This window comes from Synchiropus splendidus, chromosome 5 (genome assembly GCF_027744825.2).
Source record: "Synchiropus splendidus isolate RoL2022-P1 chromosome 5, RoL_Sspl_1.0, whole genome shotgun sequence".
NCBI lineage: Eukaryota > Metazoa > Chordata > Actinopteri > Syngnathiformes > Callionymidae > Synchiropus > Synchiropus splendidus.
The window spans coordinates 33,489,432-33,501,994 of NC_071338.1; the positions used below are offsets into that span (position 1 = coordinate 33,489,432).

The window sequence follows — 12,563 nt, forward strand, 5'->3', positions numbered from 1 at the left end:
CGGCATGAGTGATCCAGAATCTGCTGTGTGGAAACCATAACGTAGATACAGAAGTGAGGAGCACCAGAGCCAGCTGGAGAGGATAAGAGCAGAGGAGGTGCTGGCAAGAAGGGCCAAAAACAGGGTGGACCACACGGCAAACTGAAGACCAGGGATGAGAGTCAGCACAAGGCAGCGCAAAGATGGGACGGAGGGTGGAGGAGACGCCTTCAGGTGTTCCACAGGGTCCACGAGGCAGAGCCGGGTGGATCAGGAGGGAGGGGTCATGGTCATCAGGTGACAGACGAGAGGTTAGACCTGGACCCAGGAGCGGGAGGAGCGTGGTCACGTCCCCTCAGTGGTCTGAGGCACGCGCCGCAGGAAGCCAGCTGGAGGCGCCAGTGAGAGCCAGAGAGCCTTGTGTGATGCGACTCTGCAGCGTGAGCAGGTCTGCAGGTGCTCGGATCCAGTGGCAGCATTACCTCATGAGGAGCCGCCGGCCAGGAACAACACAGGCTGTTTGTTTAGGCGCCGCTGATATCCCATTCATAGTTTGAATCGCACAATGACTGTGGGGCGTCAGGTGACGTGTGGTGAAAGACGGAGTGTTCAGCCAAAGCTCCCAGTCAGCACTCATCCATTCATAACTGGCTCCCAGTGGAGAGAGAGACGCTCCAGCTCGGCTCAGCTGCTGTGCGACCGATCCACTGTCCTGTCAAGTCCAACTGCTCCAGCACTTCCAGCTTCCAAGGGGCTCTGAGATGCTCACCTTGGAGCAGGAGAAGACAGTGGCCTCACCGAAGGAACAAGTCTCAAGTGTGGGCCCTGAGCCATCTGTCCACCAGCTGAAGAGAGCCTCCGTTTCTAGTGAAACTGTGGGTCAGTGTGGAGTCCATCCAGACCAACGATCCTGACACGAGGGACTCGCAGTGTTTGTCCATGGAGAGGTGTCTTGTGATCCAAAACTCAGCTCTCCACGACATTTGCAAGGTTCTTCCACCACACTTACTGCAGGAACTGCTGCCTGGCTGAAGGGCTCTGTGCCATGGAGACTCTTCCGCTGGAACCGCAGGGTAAGAATGGCCAACATGAGGCGCTGCTGTTGAAGAAAGCAGCACGTTCTCCCAGCAGTGATGACAAAGGCAACTCATCACTTCAGCACGTCACATGCTAGCTGAGTCCAGCTACTGGCTACATGCTAGCTGAGTCCAGCTACTGGCTACATGCTAGCTGAGTCCAGCTACTGGCTACATGCTAGCTGAGTCCAGCTACTGGCTGCATGCTAGCTTAGTCCAGCTACTGGCTACATGCTAGCTTAGTCCAGCTGCTGGCTACATGCTAGATTAGTCCAGCTACTGGCTACATGCTAGCTTAGTCCAGCTACTGGCTACATGCTAGCTTAGTCCAGCTACTGGCTACATGCTAGATTAGTCCAGCTACTGGCTACATGCTAGCTTAGTCCTGCTACTGGCTACATGCTAGCTTAGTCCAGCTGCTGGCTACATGCTAGCTGAGTCACGCTACTGGCTGCATGCTAGCTTAGTCCAGCTACTGGCTACATGCTAGCTTAGTCCAGCTACTGGCTGCATGCTAGCTGAGTCCAGCTACTGGCTACATGCTAGCTTAGTCCAGCTACTGGCTGCATGCTAGCTTAGCCTAGCCCATGAGCGAGAAGGTGCGTTGGTGTGGCTCTCTACATGAGTCACTCAAGTCCTCTGTGCTGCTGGTCTCGGTCTCAGGACTCGGTGAGCCTCGGACAGAGGACCACTGAGAAGGTCTGAGGTCAGTGAGGCCAGCTGACCTCCGTGTCCGGCGGCCGCCTGTGGACTCCTCAGCAGCAGATAAGTGGCATCCTTGCGCTGGCCGCTTCTCTCCTGCCTGCTGCTTCTCTTCCACTCTGCGGTTCGTTCTACAAACAACGGTTATATATTTACCAAAACTTGAAAGCTCGGCTCTTCCAGTCCCCGTCTGTCGGGGAAACCGCAAATTGAGATCCACGTCAGGAGCTCGGCGAGGGAGAGCGGCTAAACAGGGACGGCCGAACCTGCTCCTGCAGGCTATTTTCGCACGGGATGTTTATCCTAAAAATGCTGGTCCGGCTGTAATTTGGGTGTCTGTGTGATGCTCCTCGCCGAGGGAGGAGGCCGCGGCTGCCGACCACGAGCTCAGATGGTGGCGCGCAGGCTGATGGCGCTGCGGTCGCTGGAGACTTTTCCATCTTTCTCACCACTGTTTAGGTCACCATGAGACCAAGCTGTCCTGGTGGGGGACTACTACTGAGGTGCCGAGAAGAGCAGAGACTTTCTGCAACATTAGGACTCCATCTCCGACTGTGTGGGCCCCGAAACCCTGCAGTCCCCTCACTGTCGCGACACCTTCCTCCTGACTCGCCAGGAAACAAGACGATTTGTGATGCTTTTCTGAGCTACAACTCTGCAGGCATCGAGACAAAGCCTCCTTCGATGTCTTCTCTCGCAGGAGCAGAGTTCTGCTCTGAGTCTCTCCTGGACGCTGCTCTCTCAGACAGAGCAACTCTTGTTCTGAGGGTCACTCCAGACCACAGTCTTCACAGATCTCCACCCTGAGATGCCAGAACTCAGAAGAGTTTTCCGAAGGGTCCACATCCAGACGCACGTCGTCCAACCACAACAAGGCCTGACACACGGGACCTGTGTTGCTGGCGACTGGCCGGTCAGAGTGGAGGTTCCGTGTCACGCCGTCACGTCGTTCATCTCACTCCCTGGGCCTGAATGGGCTGTGACTCGAGCTGCGTGCGAAGCCGCGGAGCAGCCAGACACTCATCAGCGCCATGTTTTCCACGTCACTTAGCCAGGATAAGTTACTCGGCAGAAGTTGCCGTCACCACTTTGGCGGTTGGCACCGGATGAATGACACTTGCCACACACTTCGCACACCTACACACCTCCGCGCGCCGTGGTTTTCCCACAGCTCCTGTCACACCATCTCCACACGTCACCCCGGAGGCTCTGGCCCGCCCTCGCGCTCGCCGGCCGACAGGATGCCACACGCTAGCAGCATGTGAGTGACGGCGGTGATTTCTGACCGGGCAGTGCTCGACGGCACGATGGCAGTGATGATGAGCTGAAGACCTTGGCGACGGTTGATGCTCGCGGCGAACAGGTCGCTTGAGACGGCGAAAGTCATCCGCTAAAGCTAGCGCTGCGCGGTCTGGAGGTCGATCAGAGACGGTGGGGAAGCCTCACTCCGACCCAACACTGGCCACCGTGAACATGAGCTCATCCCAAACAAGCCCCGCCCACTGGCAGCCGCAGCTTCAAAGTCGTGACGCGGCTCTTCTGGTCCGGGGCAACAATGGAAGGCCAAGTTGGTCCGTCTGATCCGGCCGACAACTTTCAACCACTGCCAGTGTGTGTGTCTGCGTGTGTGCGCCGGAGGACGGGGGTCTCTTGTCACTCAATTTTCCGCCCTGATTGGACTGAATGAGTGACCGTTCTGCTGCTCAGCTGAATCCTCTTTCTCACAGTGTGACCTGCCCAAGTTCACTGCGCCTGTGTGACTGAGTGTGTGTGTGAGCGACAGAGTGTGTTTGTGAGTCCATGTGTGCGTGAGTGTGTGTGTCTGTGAGTGTGAGTGTGTGTCTGCGTGTGCATGTGTGTGAGTGTGTCAGTGTGTGTTTGAGTGAGTGTGTGTGAGTCAGTGTGTGTGTGTCTGTGTCTGTGTCTGTGTGTGTCTGTGTGTGTGTCTGTGAGTGTGTGTGTGTGTGCGTGTGAGTGTGTGTGTGTGTGAGTGTGTGTGTGTGTGAGCGAGAGAGTGTGTTTGTGAGTCCATGTGTGCGTGTGTGTGAGTCAGTGTGTGTGTGTGTCTGTGAGTGTGTGTGTGTGTGTGTCAGTGTGTGTGTGTGTCTGTGAGTGTGTGTGTGTGTGTGTCAGTGTGTGTGTGTGTCTGTGAGTGTGTGTGTGTGCGTGTGTGTGTCAGTCAGTGTGTGTGTGTGTGTCTGAGAGTGTGTGTGTGAGTGTGAGTGGGTGTGTGTGAGTGCGTGTGTCACCAATGAATAGGGATTTTCGATGGGGGCTTTGGCCCAGGTTCTTTTGGAGGTGTGACCTGGGTGTTTTCAATGAACCAAGGGTGACGTGGATGGAGAGAGGTTGAAAAACACAGTGTGAGAGGTATGTCGACGCTAACGTTAGACACGAGGAGAAAGTCAACAAGAGGAAGAGTCGTCCTGGTTATTAAAGAGTCCCTGTTGGTTTTAAGTCATGTGATCCAGTCCACACCTTGGCGTCCTGGGGATCTACCTGCACTTCAGCTCCGGAGCCTCGGTCTGAAGGGATCATGTCAGGTGACGAACGGTCAGTGCCCTGGGCCTCAGGAGCGTTGGGACACTCTGCACTGACTCGTGACGCACAAGAGCCAGTGTTGGGGTGGGAACTGGGCCTGGTCCTGCCCACCCATGAAGAATCCAGGTGGCGTCACACGGCAGCTAGAAGGAGCAGAAGCATCTGAGGCAGGACTACGTCGTCGCTGATGGAGCCCCTGAACTCCAGGACGCCTCCATCCCTCCCAGATCTTCTGCAGCTGATCTCCCGCCTGCAGCGGCGCTGGGTGACATGTCGGCTCTTGCCGGCGAACACTTGCTGTGTGCGGAGGAGCTTACACACTTCCACAGACTTGTTTGCACTGTCGCTGGGGATCCAAGGCAGCTCCTCCACACTTCCACCTGATATCTCTCTGAATCCAGGAGAGAGCCGTGATTCAGCCTTCACCGCCGTAATGACTGTTTACACGGATCTTTCTCCTCGCTGAAGCCCAGACTTGTGTTCGTAGCCCTGAGCCCTTGGCTAATGGCTTTTTTGGGTCAAAATAAAGAGCCTTTGTCAAGACGTTTGGCCTGGAAACACCAGTCTATTTAGGCGTGGAGGGGAAAGGTCTGAGGATGCGCATCCACATCCACCCACACTGTGCTGCGCTGCAAGCAGTTTCAAATCCAGTTTAAAGTCAAGGACTCAAGGAGAGCCTCCTGGTTTCACTGCTGCAGTCCTGACCTCAGGAGGGAGCCAGGATGAGGATTAGCAGCGCTCTCAGAGAGGGAAGCTCAGTCATCCTGGAGGGAGGAGGCCCTGGTGCAGACCCGGGAGAGATCTTCCACCAGACCCTCAGGAGGATGGGGGAGGGAGGGAGGGAGGGTGGGTGGGTGGGATGGATGGATGGATGGATGGATGGATGGGTGGATGATAATGGAGGGATGGATGGATGATGGAAGGATGGATGATAATGGAGGGATGGATGGATGGATGGATAGATGTATAATAATGGAGGGATGGATGGATGGATGGATAGATGTATAATAATGGAGGGATGGATGGATGGATGTATAGATGGATGGATGGATGGATGATGGATGGATGGATGGGTGGGTGGATGGAGGGAAGGATGGATGGATGGATGGATGGATGGATGGATGGATGGATGGATGGATGGATGATAATGGAGGGATGGATGGAAGAATGGATGGATGATAATGGAGGGATGGATGGAAGAATGGATGGATGAATGGGTGGATGATAATGGAGGGATGGATGGATGGATGGAGGGAATGATAGATGGATGGAGAGATGGATGGATGGATGGATGGATGGATCTATCCATGGATAGATGGATGGAAGGATGGGTGGATGGATGGATGATCAGGGCTTGACAGATGAAGGCCACACTGAAGTGGACGAACATATTCAGAGACTGGCTTCCAACATCAATCTGCGATTCCGACAAAAGGTGGCGGAGTCCAGGACAAGACTCCCGGAAGGAATGATGACAACAGGAAACAAGAACCGAAGCGGCCATGTGGAACACGGCCCAACCAGGCGTGGTGAAGGCGACGAGCTGACGAACACCATGATCCCTCACAGCACCGTGGAGATGCTGCTGCATTTCCTCCATGAGCCTATCTGATGACACAACAGCCGGGGTTTTCTCTGGAAGTCCCGAACAAGCAGCCAAGTTGGCACAAGATTTCACTTGAAGGAGAAATAAATATTTGAAGGCTTCAACAGGCGTCCAATGACTGGCCTCTGGCGTTTGTGCAGAAGAGCCCACATCTGGCTGCAAGAGGATGTGGCCCTGTGCAGGGGTCCAGTGGACTGGATGGCACCCAGCACCACGCAAGTGTGGAGGTCAAGGAGGACCCACCTGAGGACACAAGGGAGGGAGGCTCCCGGGGGAGGGCATCTGCAGGCAGCTGAGAATCCACCCCAGGATCCACTTGTTGGCCAGCAGGAGGCGACACATTTCAAAGTGGACTTTGAGCAACCTTCAGGAGGTCGGGTGGGCGTGTCCTTCACGTCCATGACTGCCAGTTTGGGAAGAGTCTCTCTCATAGACAGAAGCTCAGTCATCCCAGAGAGACTCGACAGTCTTGTTCAGATGAGTCCCCAACAACGCCAGCGACCTCCTGACCTGGTGCAAACTCGGCCGAGTCCAGAATGTCTCCAGAACAGAGCGTCAGTGTCGTGTTTGTCAGCGACGCCGCTCTCACCACAGTCGCAAATAGCGCCTGGCCATTGTTGGCGTGTTTGTTTGTGATTTCTAGCATGACCGCAACCTTTTTAGCGCGTGCCTGCGCAACAGTTGGAGACGTCTAAATGCGGAGCCTTGGTGCGGTGAACCGTCGCCGACGGCGTTGCAGCTCTTGACAACAGTGTTGTGTTGTGTTGGCTTCAAGGACCTGCCGCTTCACACTGCTCTACTGGAGACAGTGATGGTGCTGACTGGTTCACTAGTTTCACTGCAGAGCTCAGGAATCAGCGACTGATGGTTCAACGCCGTCACCGCCACAGAGCCGCCATCATCCTCAACACGCTGCCTTCACCAGGTTTTGCAGTTAATATGCAAGTGCAGCTAACCCTTAGTCCTGTTACTGGCTACATGCTAGCTTAGTCCAGCTACTGGCTACATGCTAGCTTAGCCCAGCTACTGGCTACATGCTAGCTTAGTCCAGCTACTGGCTGCATGCTAGCTTACTCCAGCTACTGGCTGCATGCTAGCTTACTCCAGCTACTGGCTGCATGCTAGCTTAGTCCAGTTACTGGCTACATGCTAGCTGAGTCCAGCTATTAACCGCATTATCCAGGTCGTGGAGTCCAATTCAAAGAGATTCCAGTTTCTCTCCAGCAGTCGGACTAAGCTGTTCACATGCGTTTTAAAAGTCAGAACTTAGCTGGACCTGCACAGTGGTGTGACCGCGCTTAGCGCTCCAACCGTCACAGACCTGGACAGCAGAACAAGACCTGCTCGGCCAGGAAGCATCTGGACCTTGCAGCGACAACACAAGGAAGGCCTGGCAAAGGAGGCGCCACCGAGCCAGCCGCCAAACCCCGCCTCCTCCGCCACATTCAGCAGCGCGTCAGAGCCAAACGTGCGTAAATCACGTCCCCCTCTTCTCACTCAGCAGTTACATCAAACACCTGAGAGTTACCTCGCTGCCGGCGGCGACCAGAGCTTGAACGTCTTCATTCATTTCCGAGCAGAGTTTTCAGCCCAAGACAGCTCCATTACCGATAATGAGACAGTCGCCACAGCAGATGTAAACACACGCCAGCACAAAGAAAACCATTAGAGCGCGGGAACACGCTCTCCAGTATGCAGGTTCAAGCGGAGACACATCACAGGCCACTGGGCCCTCGGTGAAGAGAGAAGACATGACCGCGTCTGTGAACTGGCGTCCTGGCTGCTGTGTGGGCCGTGTCCTCGCATCACAGCCCGAGCGTGGGGCGTCGCCCGCTCGCTCCCTCTCACCACCGCGGTCCTCAGTCAGCCAGTCACAGAGGCGGCCCGACACCCTCCCAGCGCGCAGGAGAAGTGACCCAGTAAAGAGCAGGCCAGTGAGACACGGACGGAACAGGCAAACAAAACACCACTAACTATCACTTGATGTTCCAGTCCTCGCGGATCACTGCTGCTTCTGTTGGTGCTTTTCCAGGCCTGGTTTGGCCCGTGCCGGGGACAGCGCCTGGTGAAACCAGGTCACCGGGCCCGGGTCCCACATGGCTCCAGCAGAGCGCCCCCTAGGCCACTTGGATAGTAACTTGACTCCAGTTTCCCCTCGACCTCCCAGAGCTCCGGTCAGCGCCGCCGCCCGCCGAGCCGTCGTCGGACTGAGGCCCTGGTGCCGGAGGAAGGCGCGGTCAGGCCCAACGCTTCTGTGACACGAGGCGGCGGCACAGAGCCACTGGCAGGCGCCACTGAGGCGGTGACGCACCGTGCTTGGACAGAAGGCACGTGAGGGGCTGGTGAGGCTTCATGAAACCTCATCTTCAGGCGCTCTCCACTCTAAAACCTTATTTTCACACAACGTTTACAAACTGAGAGCGCCACCTCGTGACCGCTCTTTCATGAAGCCTGACGTCCCTGTGGGGACCAGTTTCTGAGAAGTGGCTGCACATCACGGTGCGCGGCAGCTTGGCTGAGGGCCACCAAACGGACACCTGTTGACCTGCCGCACACTGGCGCTGAACCCACGTCGTCCGCCTGTTGTTTCAGGGTCCAGACTGCGAGTGAGAGTGTTGGGCCGAGCAGGTGCTGCGGTCCGCCTCAACAAAAGCTGCGGAAGGTTGGCAGCGCCGCAGCGCTTCACTGTCAACACCAGCTCTTTGATCACTTGTGCATCACATTCCTGCGGCTCCAAGGCCACGTTTGTTGGCCAACAAGGCTTTTGTAAACCGTCGGCGTGTAATGAAGCCGTTATTAGAGCGTGCACGCTCCCGCGAGCGCCGCCATGGTGGTGCACAGAGGACGGCTGGGTCCAGATGAGTCCCTCAGGTCCAGGTCAGGGGGTTGGTCCAAGATCTGCGGCCCGAGCGAAGCACCGCAGGACGGAGGAGGTCACTGGCGCGGAGACTCAGGAGTCAGAGTCAGGAGAGTCAGAGATGACGTCACTGGGGCCTCGTTGTCAGCAGTGAGTCTGTGGAGTCAGAGGCAGGGCGGAGAGGGTCACCTGACCCCTGAGGAGAAGCCGCTACTTTGACCTTGTACCGCGGCTCTGACATGTTGACATCATGTTTGAAAGGCTCGAGGTTTTGATCAAACACAGCTCTTGGACACTCACCGATTCTCAAACGCCAGTTCCGTCCGCTGACGCATTTGTTGTGATCTATCGGCACCTCGTGGTGGATGCTGGTATTACATCACACGTGTTTCACCTGTGAGAGGCGATGACAGTGAGGCGCCTCCGTTTACCGTCACGCATGCGCTGACGTGTACGAATGTATCTCGAGATAATTGTCATCTCGAGAAAAATAACAAACCCACGCATGTCACTTCCAGGGCTCCGTAGTTTTCCGTCTCACCTGTCAGCAAACGTCTCTCCGTCTTCTCCGTCTGTGGTGTTTGGGCGCCGCTGAGGTCGAGGGGGCAGCAGCCCTGCTCCTCACCCAGAGACATCGCGTCTCTCCGGTGAGTCCCGGCTCGGCCCCGCCGCCTCCTCCCAGATGAACACCTCACTAACCAGCTGAAGGATCCAGTTCCAGACTTGCCGACGAGTGATGGGCGTGGAGTTCCAGGCCGTCGGAACAACAAAACACAGCAAGTTAAAATCTATTAAAACCAAAAAAACAAGATGGCTGCCTTGCTGAGCAGCTTGCGTGTCGTGATGACTTAAGCTGTGAATCGTGAGGAACACCCGAGGATTCTCTCCTGTTAGCACTAGCAGCGCGCTCGCGTCCACGCTAGCACCCGGCAGAGTTTGGCTAATGAGAAACAAAGTTAGAAGAATACAAACTTACCTTCCCATCCCGCTTCACCACCACTCAACACACACGTGAGGATGCTCCTCCTGAACGACGGTCGCTCAGCTGGAAGCCGCAGCGGTGCTGATGCAGGTTCCTCTGGGAACCCTGGTTTCATCTCACAGTCCAGTGGCACACAGCGGCTAACTGATGTGTGTGTGTGGCTGTTTATCCTAGGTTGGGACCAACTACTGACAAAACAGTGAGGACCGTGTGACTTTGTGGGGACATTCGACCGGACCTCACAAGGTTAAGCTCTCATTTGAGGGTGAACACTTGAAGAAAACTGGGTTCCAGTTCGGTTCAGGTGAGCCATGTGTTTTGGATGGTTCGGTTGAGGGACTGGGGAAAGGGTGATGGCCAGGAGAGGTCCCCACTAGGACAGAGAGTCAAACACGGCTGTGTGTGTGAGCTTCATGACAACTTTATTGGCTGGGTGGACAGAGAGGGGCGGTCCCAGACGTGAGGCTCGTCTCAGCCGCTGCAGATCCTTCTGAGCTTCCACCACAGGTGACGGGAACCGTTTCACAGACAAACATGCGCTGACACAAAGACCACTGACAGGTGAGATGCTGTGGGGGCGGAGCTTCTCAATCACGCCTGACCCCGGGGCGCAGTGAGCCGGCCAGGCTCTAGCTGACGGAGCAGGGGTCGTCCTTGCAGGGCTTCATGTCGCCCTGCAGCAGCAGGATCATCACAGCCTTGGTGAGGTAGCTGGAGGTGCCCCGCTTCCCCACCGGGGGCGTGTTGTAGAAGGCCTGCATGTCGTCCTGCCACACACACACACACACACACACAGGAGCAGTCAGCAGCTCCTCCAGGCCGCAGCGGGAGGCAGCGCACTCGACAGCTGCCATCAGACAGACATGGGCCTGAAGCGCCCCCTTTTGGTCAGACGGCAGACTTCAGGTCAGACACAGGACACACACCTTGGCTGGAGGGTGGAGGAAAAGACGTGGGAAAGAGAGGAGGGGAATCGGACAACACCGTGGATCGGATCTGATCTTATCTGATCTAACCTAATCTGAACAAGTCAAAAGAAAAACACTAAAGATGAACCAGGACACCCTGTGATCAGGAGCGCTGGATTACTGCTGATATTCTCAGAATTGTCAGGTAGACACACAACAATGGAACCTTGGTCCATGTCTCCATGACTCCATGAGGTCTTCTCACCTGCTTGTCCTCGCCGTCATGGCGGCTGCTGCGATCCCTCTGGAAGTCGCTGAAGGCTTCGCTCACCAGGCTGTCCAGGTCCACCTTGTCGGTGAACTCCAGCTCCGGGTTCCTCTCCAGAACCACAGACACCACCATCAGGAGCTGCCGGGGAGACGCCGCAGAACAAGCCCACGTCACTTCCTGTTCTTGGTTTTCAGAATAAGAGTATTCAAGACCCTGGTTTCAGGACCAGAAGGGACCTTCACGGAGGAGATCTGTGACTGAATGTGACGTCCAACCCGGACAAGAGCCTGAGGGACTGGCTGCGCACTGGAGGGGTGGGACTCAGTCGGTCGTGTGTGGGACTCAGTGGGGTGTGTGGGACTCAGTCGGTCGTGTGTGGGACTCAGTCGGTCGTGTGTGGGACTCAGTGGGGTGTGTGGGACTCAGTGGGGTGTGTGGGACTCAGTCGGTCGTGTGGGACTCAACTAAGCTTCGTAGTGGCGACTACAGTGTCCTGAGAGTGACACGACAGTCTGGCTGTGTGAGTGTGCTGGCTCAGTGGAGCCCTCTGGTGGGCGACAGGTGCAAAACTCTACCTCCACGACGATCTGCCGGTACTCGGGCCGCACAATGTTCTTCAGCGTCTCCTCCACCAGCAGAGAGAAGTTCATCTCGTACATGGTCATGTCGGACAGCGTGGGCTGCTGCTCACAGAGAGACACAACCTCAGAGAGACGCCGCATTGCTCGCCGCCGCCGTCAGCTGCGGCGCCTACCTGGGGCAGGTGGCTCCCCGCCACCAGGATGCCGTTAGCTGTGCGCTCCAGAATCTGCCAGACCCGGTCGTAGAAGCCCAGAGGGGTCCGGTTCAGAGAGCCGTCGATCTGGCGCCGGTTCAGCCAGGACCTGAGGTGTTCAGTGACAGAGTGAAGCCAGACCAATGCGAAAGCACAGAAAAGAGCAACACGTCGAGACATGTGCGGGCGACTCGCGCAAGTCAGCTCGGGTCAGAACCAGGCCCAGCTGACGTCTGCCGTCCGGACACAAGACCCAGACGCCTGCCGAGCCTCCATTAGCGACGCCAGCCAGCGGAGGGCCGTGAAACGTGCAGCGAAGGAGGAAATTGTGGCGAGGCTGATCTGAATGAAGCGCGATGAGATGAGATAAAAGTGGAATCATTCCCGCCAGGAAATTGAGTTTCAGCAGTGGATAATGGAGACGACGTCCTCGCTGATGAAGATAATAGAATTAAAGCGCAGTGAGATAAGAGCCAGCGCGTGTGTTTATCCTCCCTTGTGAGGACCTCATGCCTAACTGGAAGATTCAGCCCCAATTTGAGGGTTGAAACTTCAAAATAACTGGCTTCCAGTCTGGTCCAGAGTCCTGGTCCAGGTCAGCCATGTGTTTAGGAGGAGAGGCCGGGGAAAGGGTGATGGCCAGGAGAGGTCCTCACAAGAACAGAGCGAGACAGGTGTGCGTGCGTGTTACCGCGTGGTGTTCTGCGGCTGCAGCACGTCCAGCAGGAGCTGCTTGATGTCACTGGGCGAGAGCTGGTAAATGTCCTGTGGAGGGAGATCTCCAGCTCGGATCTTCAGCTCCTGCTTCATGGCCTGGACGATCCAGCTGTGGGGGGAGGGAGGGGAGAGAGAGATGAGAGACTGGA

General features: G+C 56.3%; 1 protein-coding gene across 5 annotated transcripts in view; it reads right to left on the reverse strand.

The window, feature by feature from the left end:
* Window positions 1-9,174: 9,174 nt before the first annotated feature.
* Window positions 9,175-12,563, reverse strand: part of phkb (phosphorylase kinase, beta) — a 58,642-nt gene continuing 55,253 nt past the window's right edge. Inside the window, exons 22-26 of one of the 5 annotated variants that reach the window (XM_053866062.1) lie at window positions 12,389-12,523; window positions 11,677-11,806; window positions 11,498-11,605; window positions 10,917-11,060; window positions 9,175-10,510 (exon numbers count right to left, since the gene is read on the reverse strand). In XM_053866062.1, coding sequence (XP_053722037.1) covers window positions 10,373-10,510; window positions 10,917-11,060; window positions 11,498-11,605; window positions 11,677-11,806; window positions 12,389-12,523 — 655 coding nt within the window. In that variant the 3' untranslated portion in view covers window positions 9,175-10,372. The remainder of the gene's footprint in view (window positions 10,511-10,916; window positions 11,061-11,497; window positions 11,606-11,676; window positions 11,807-12,388; window positions 12,524-12,563) is intronic. The other 4 variants (XM_053866061.1, XM_053866059.1, XM_053866057.1 and 1 more) reach the window with 4 other exon arrangements.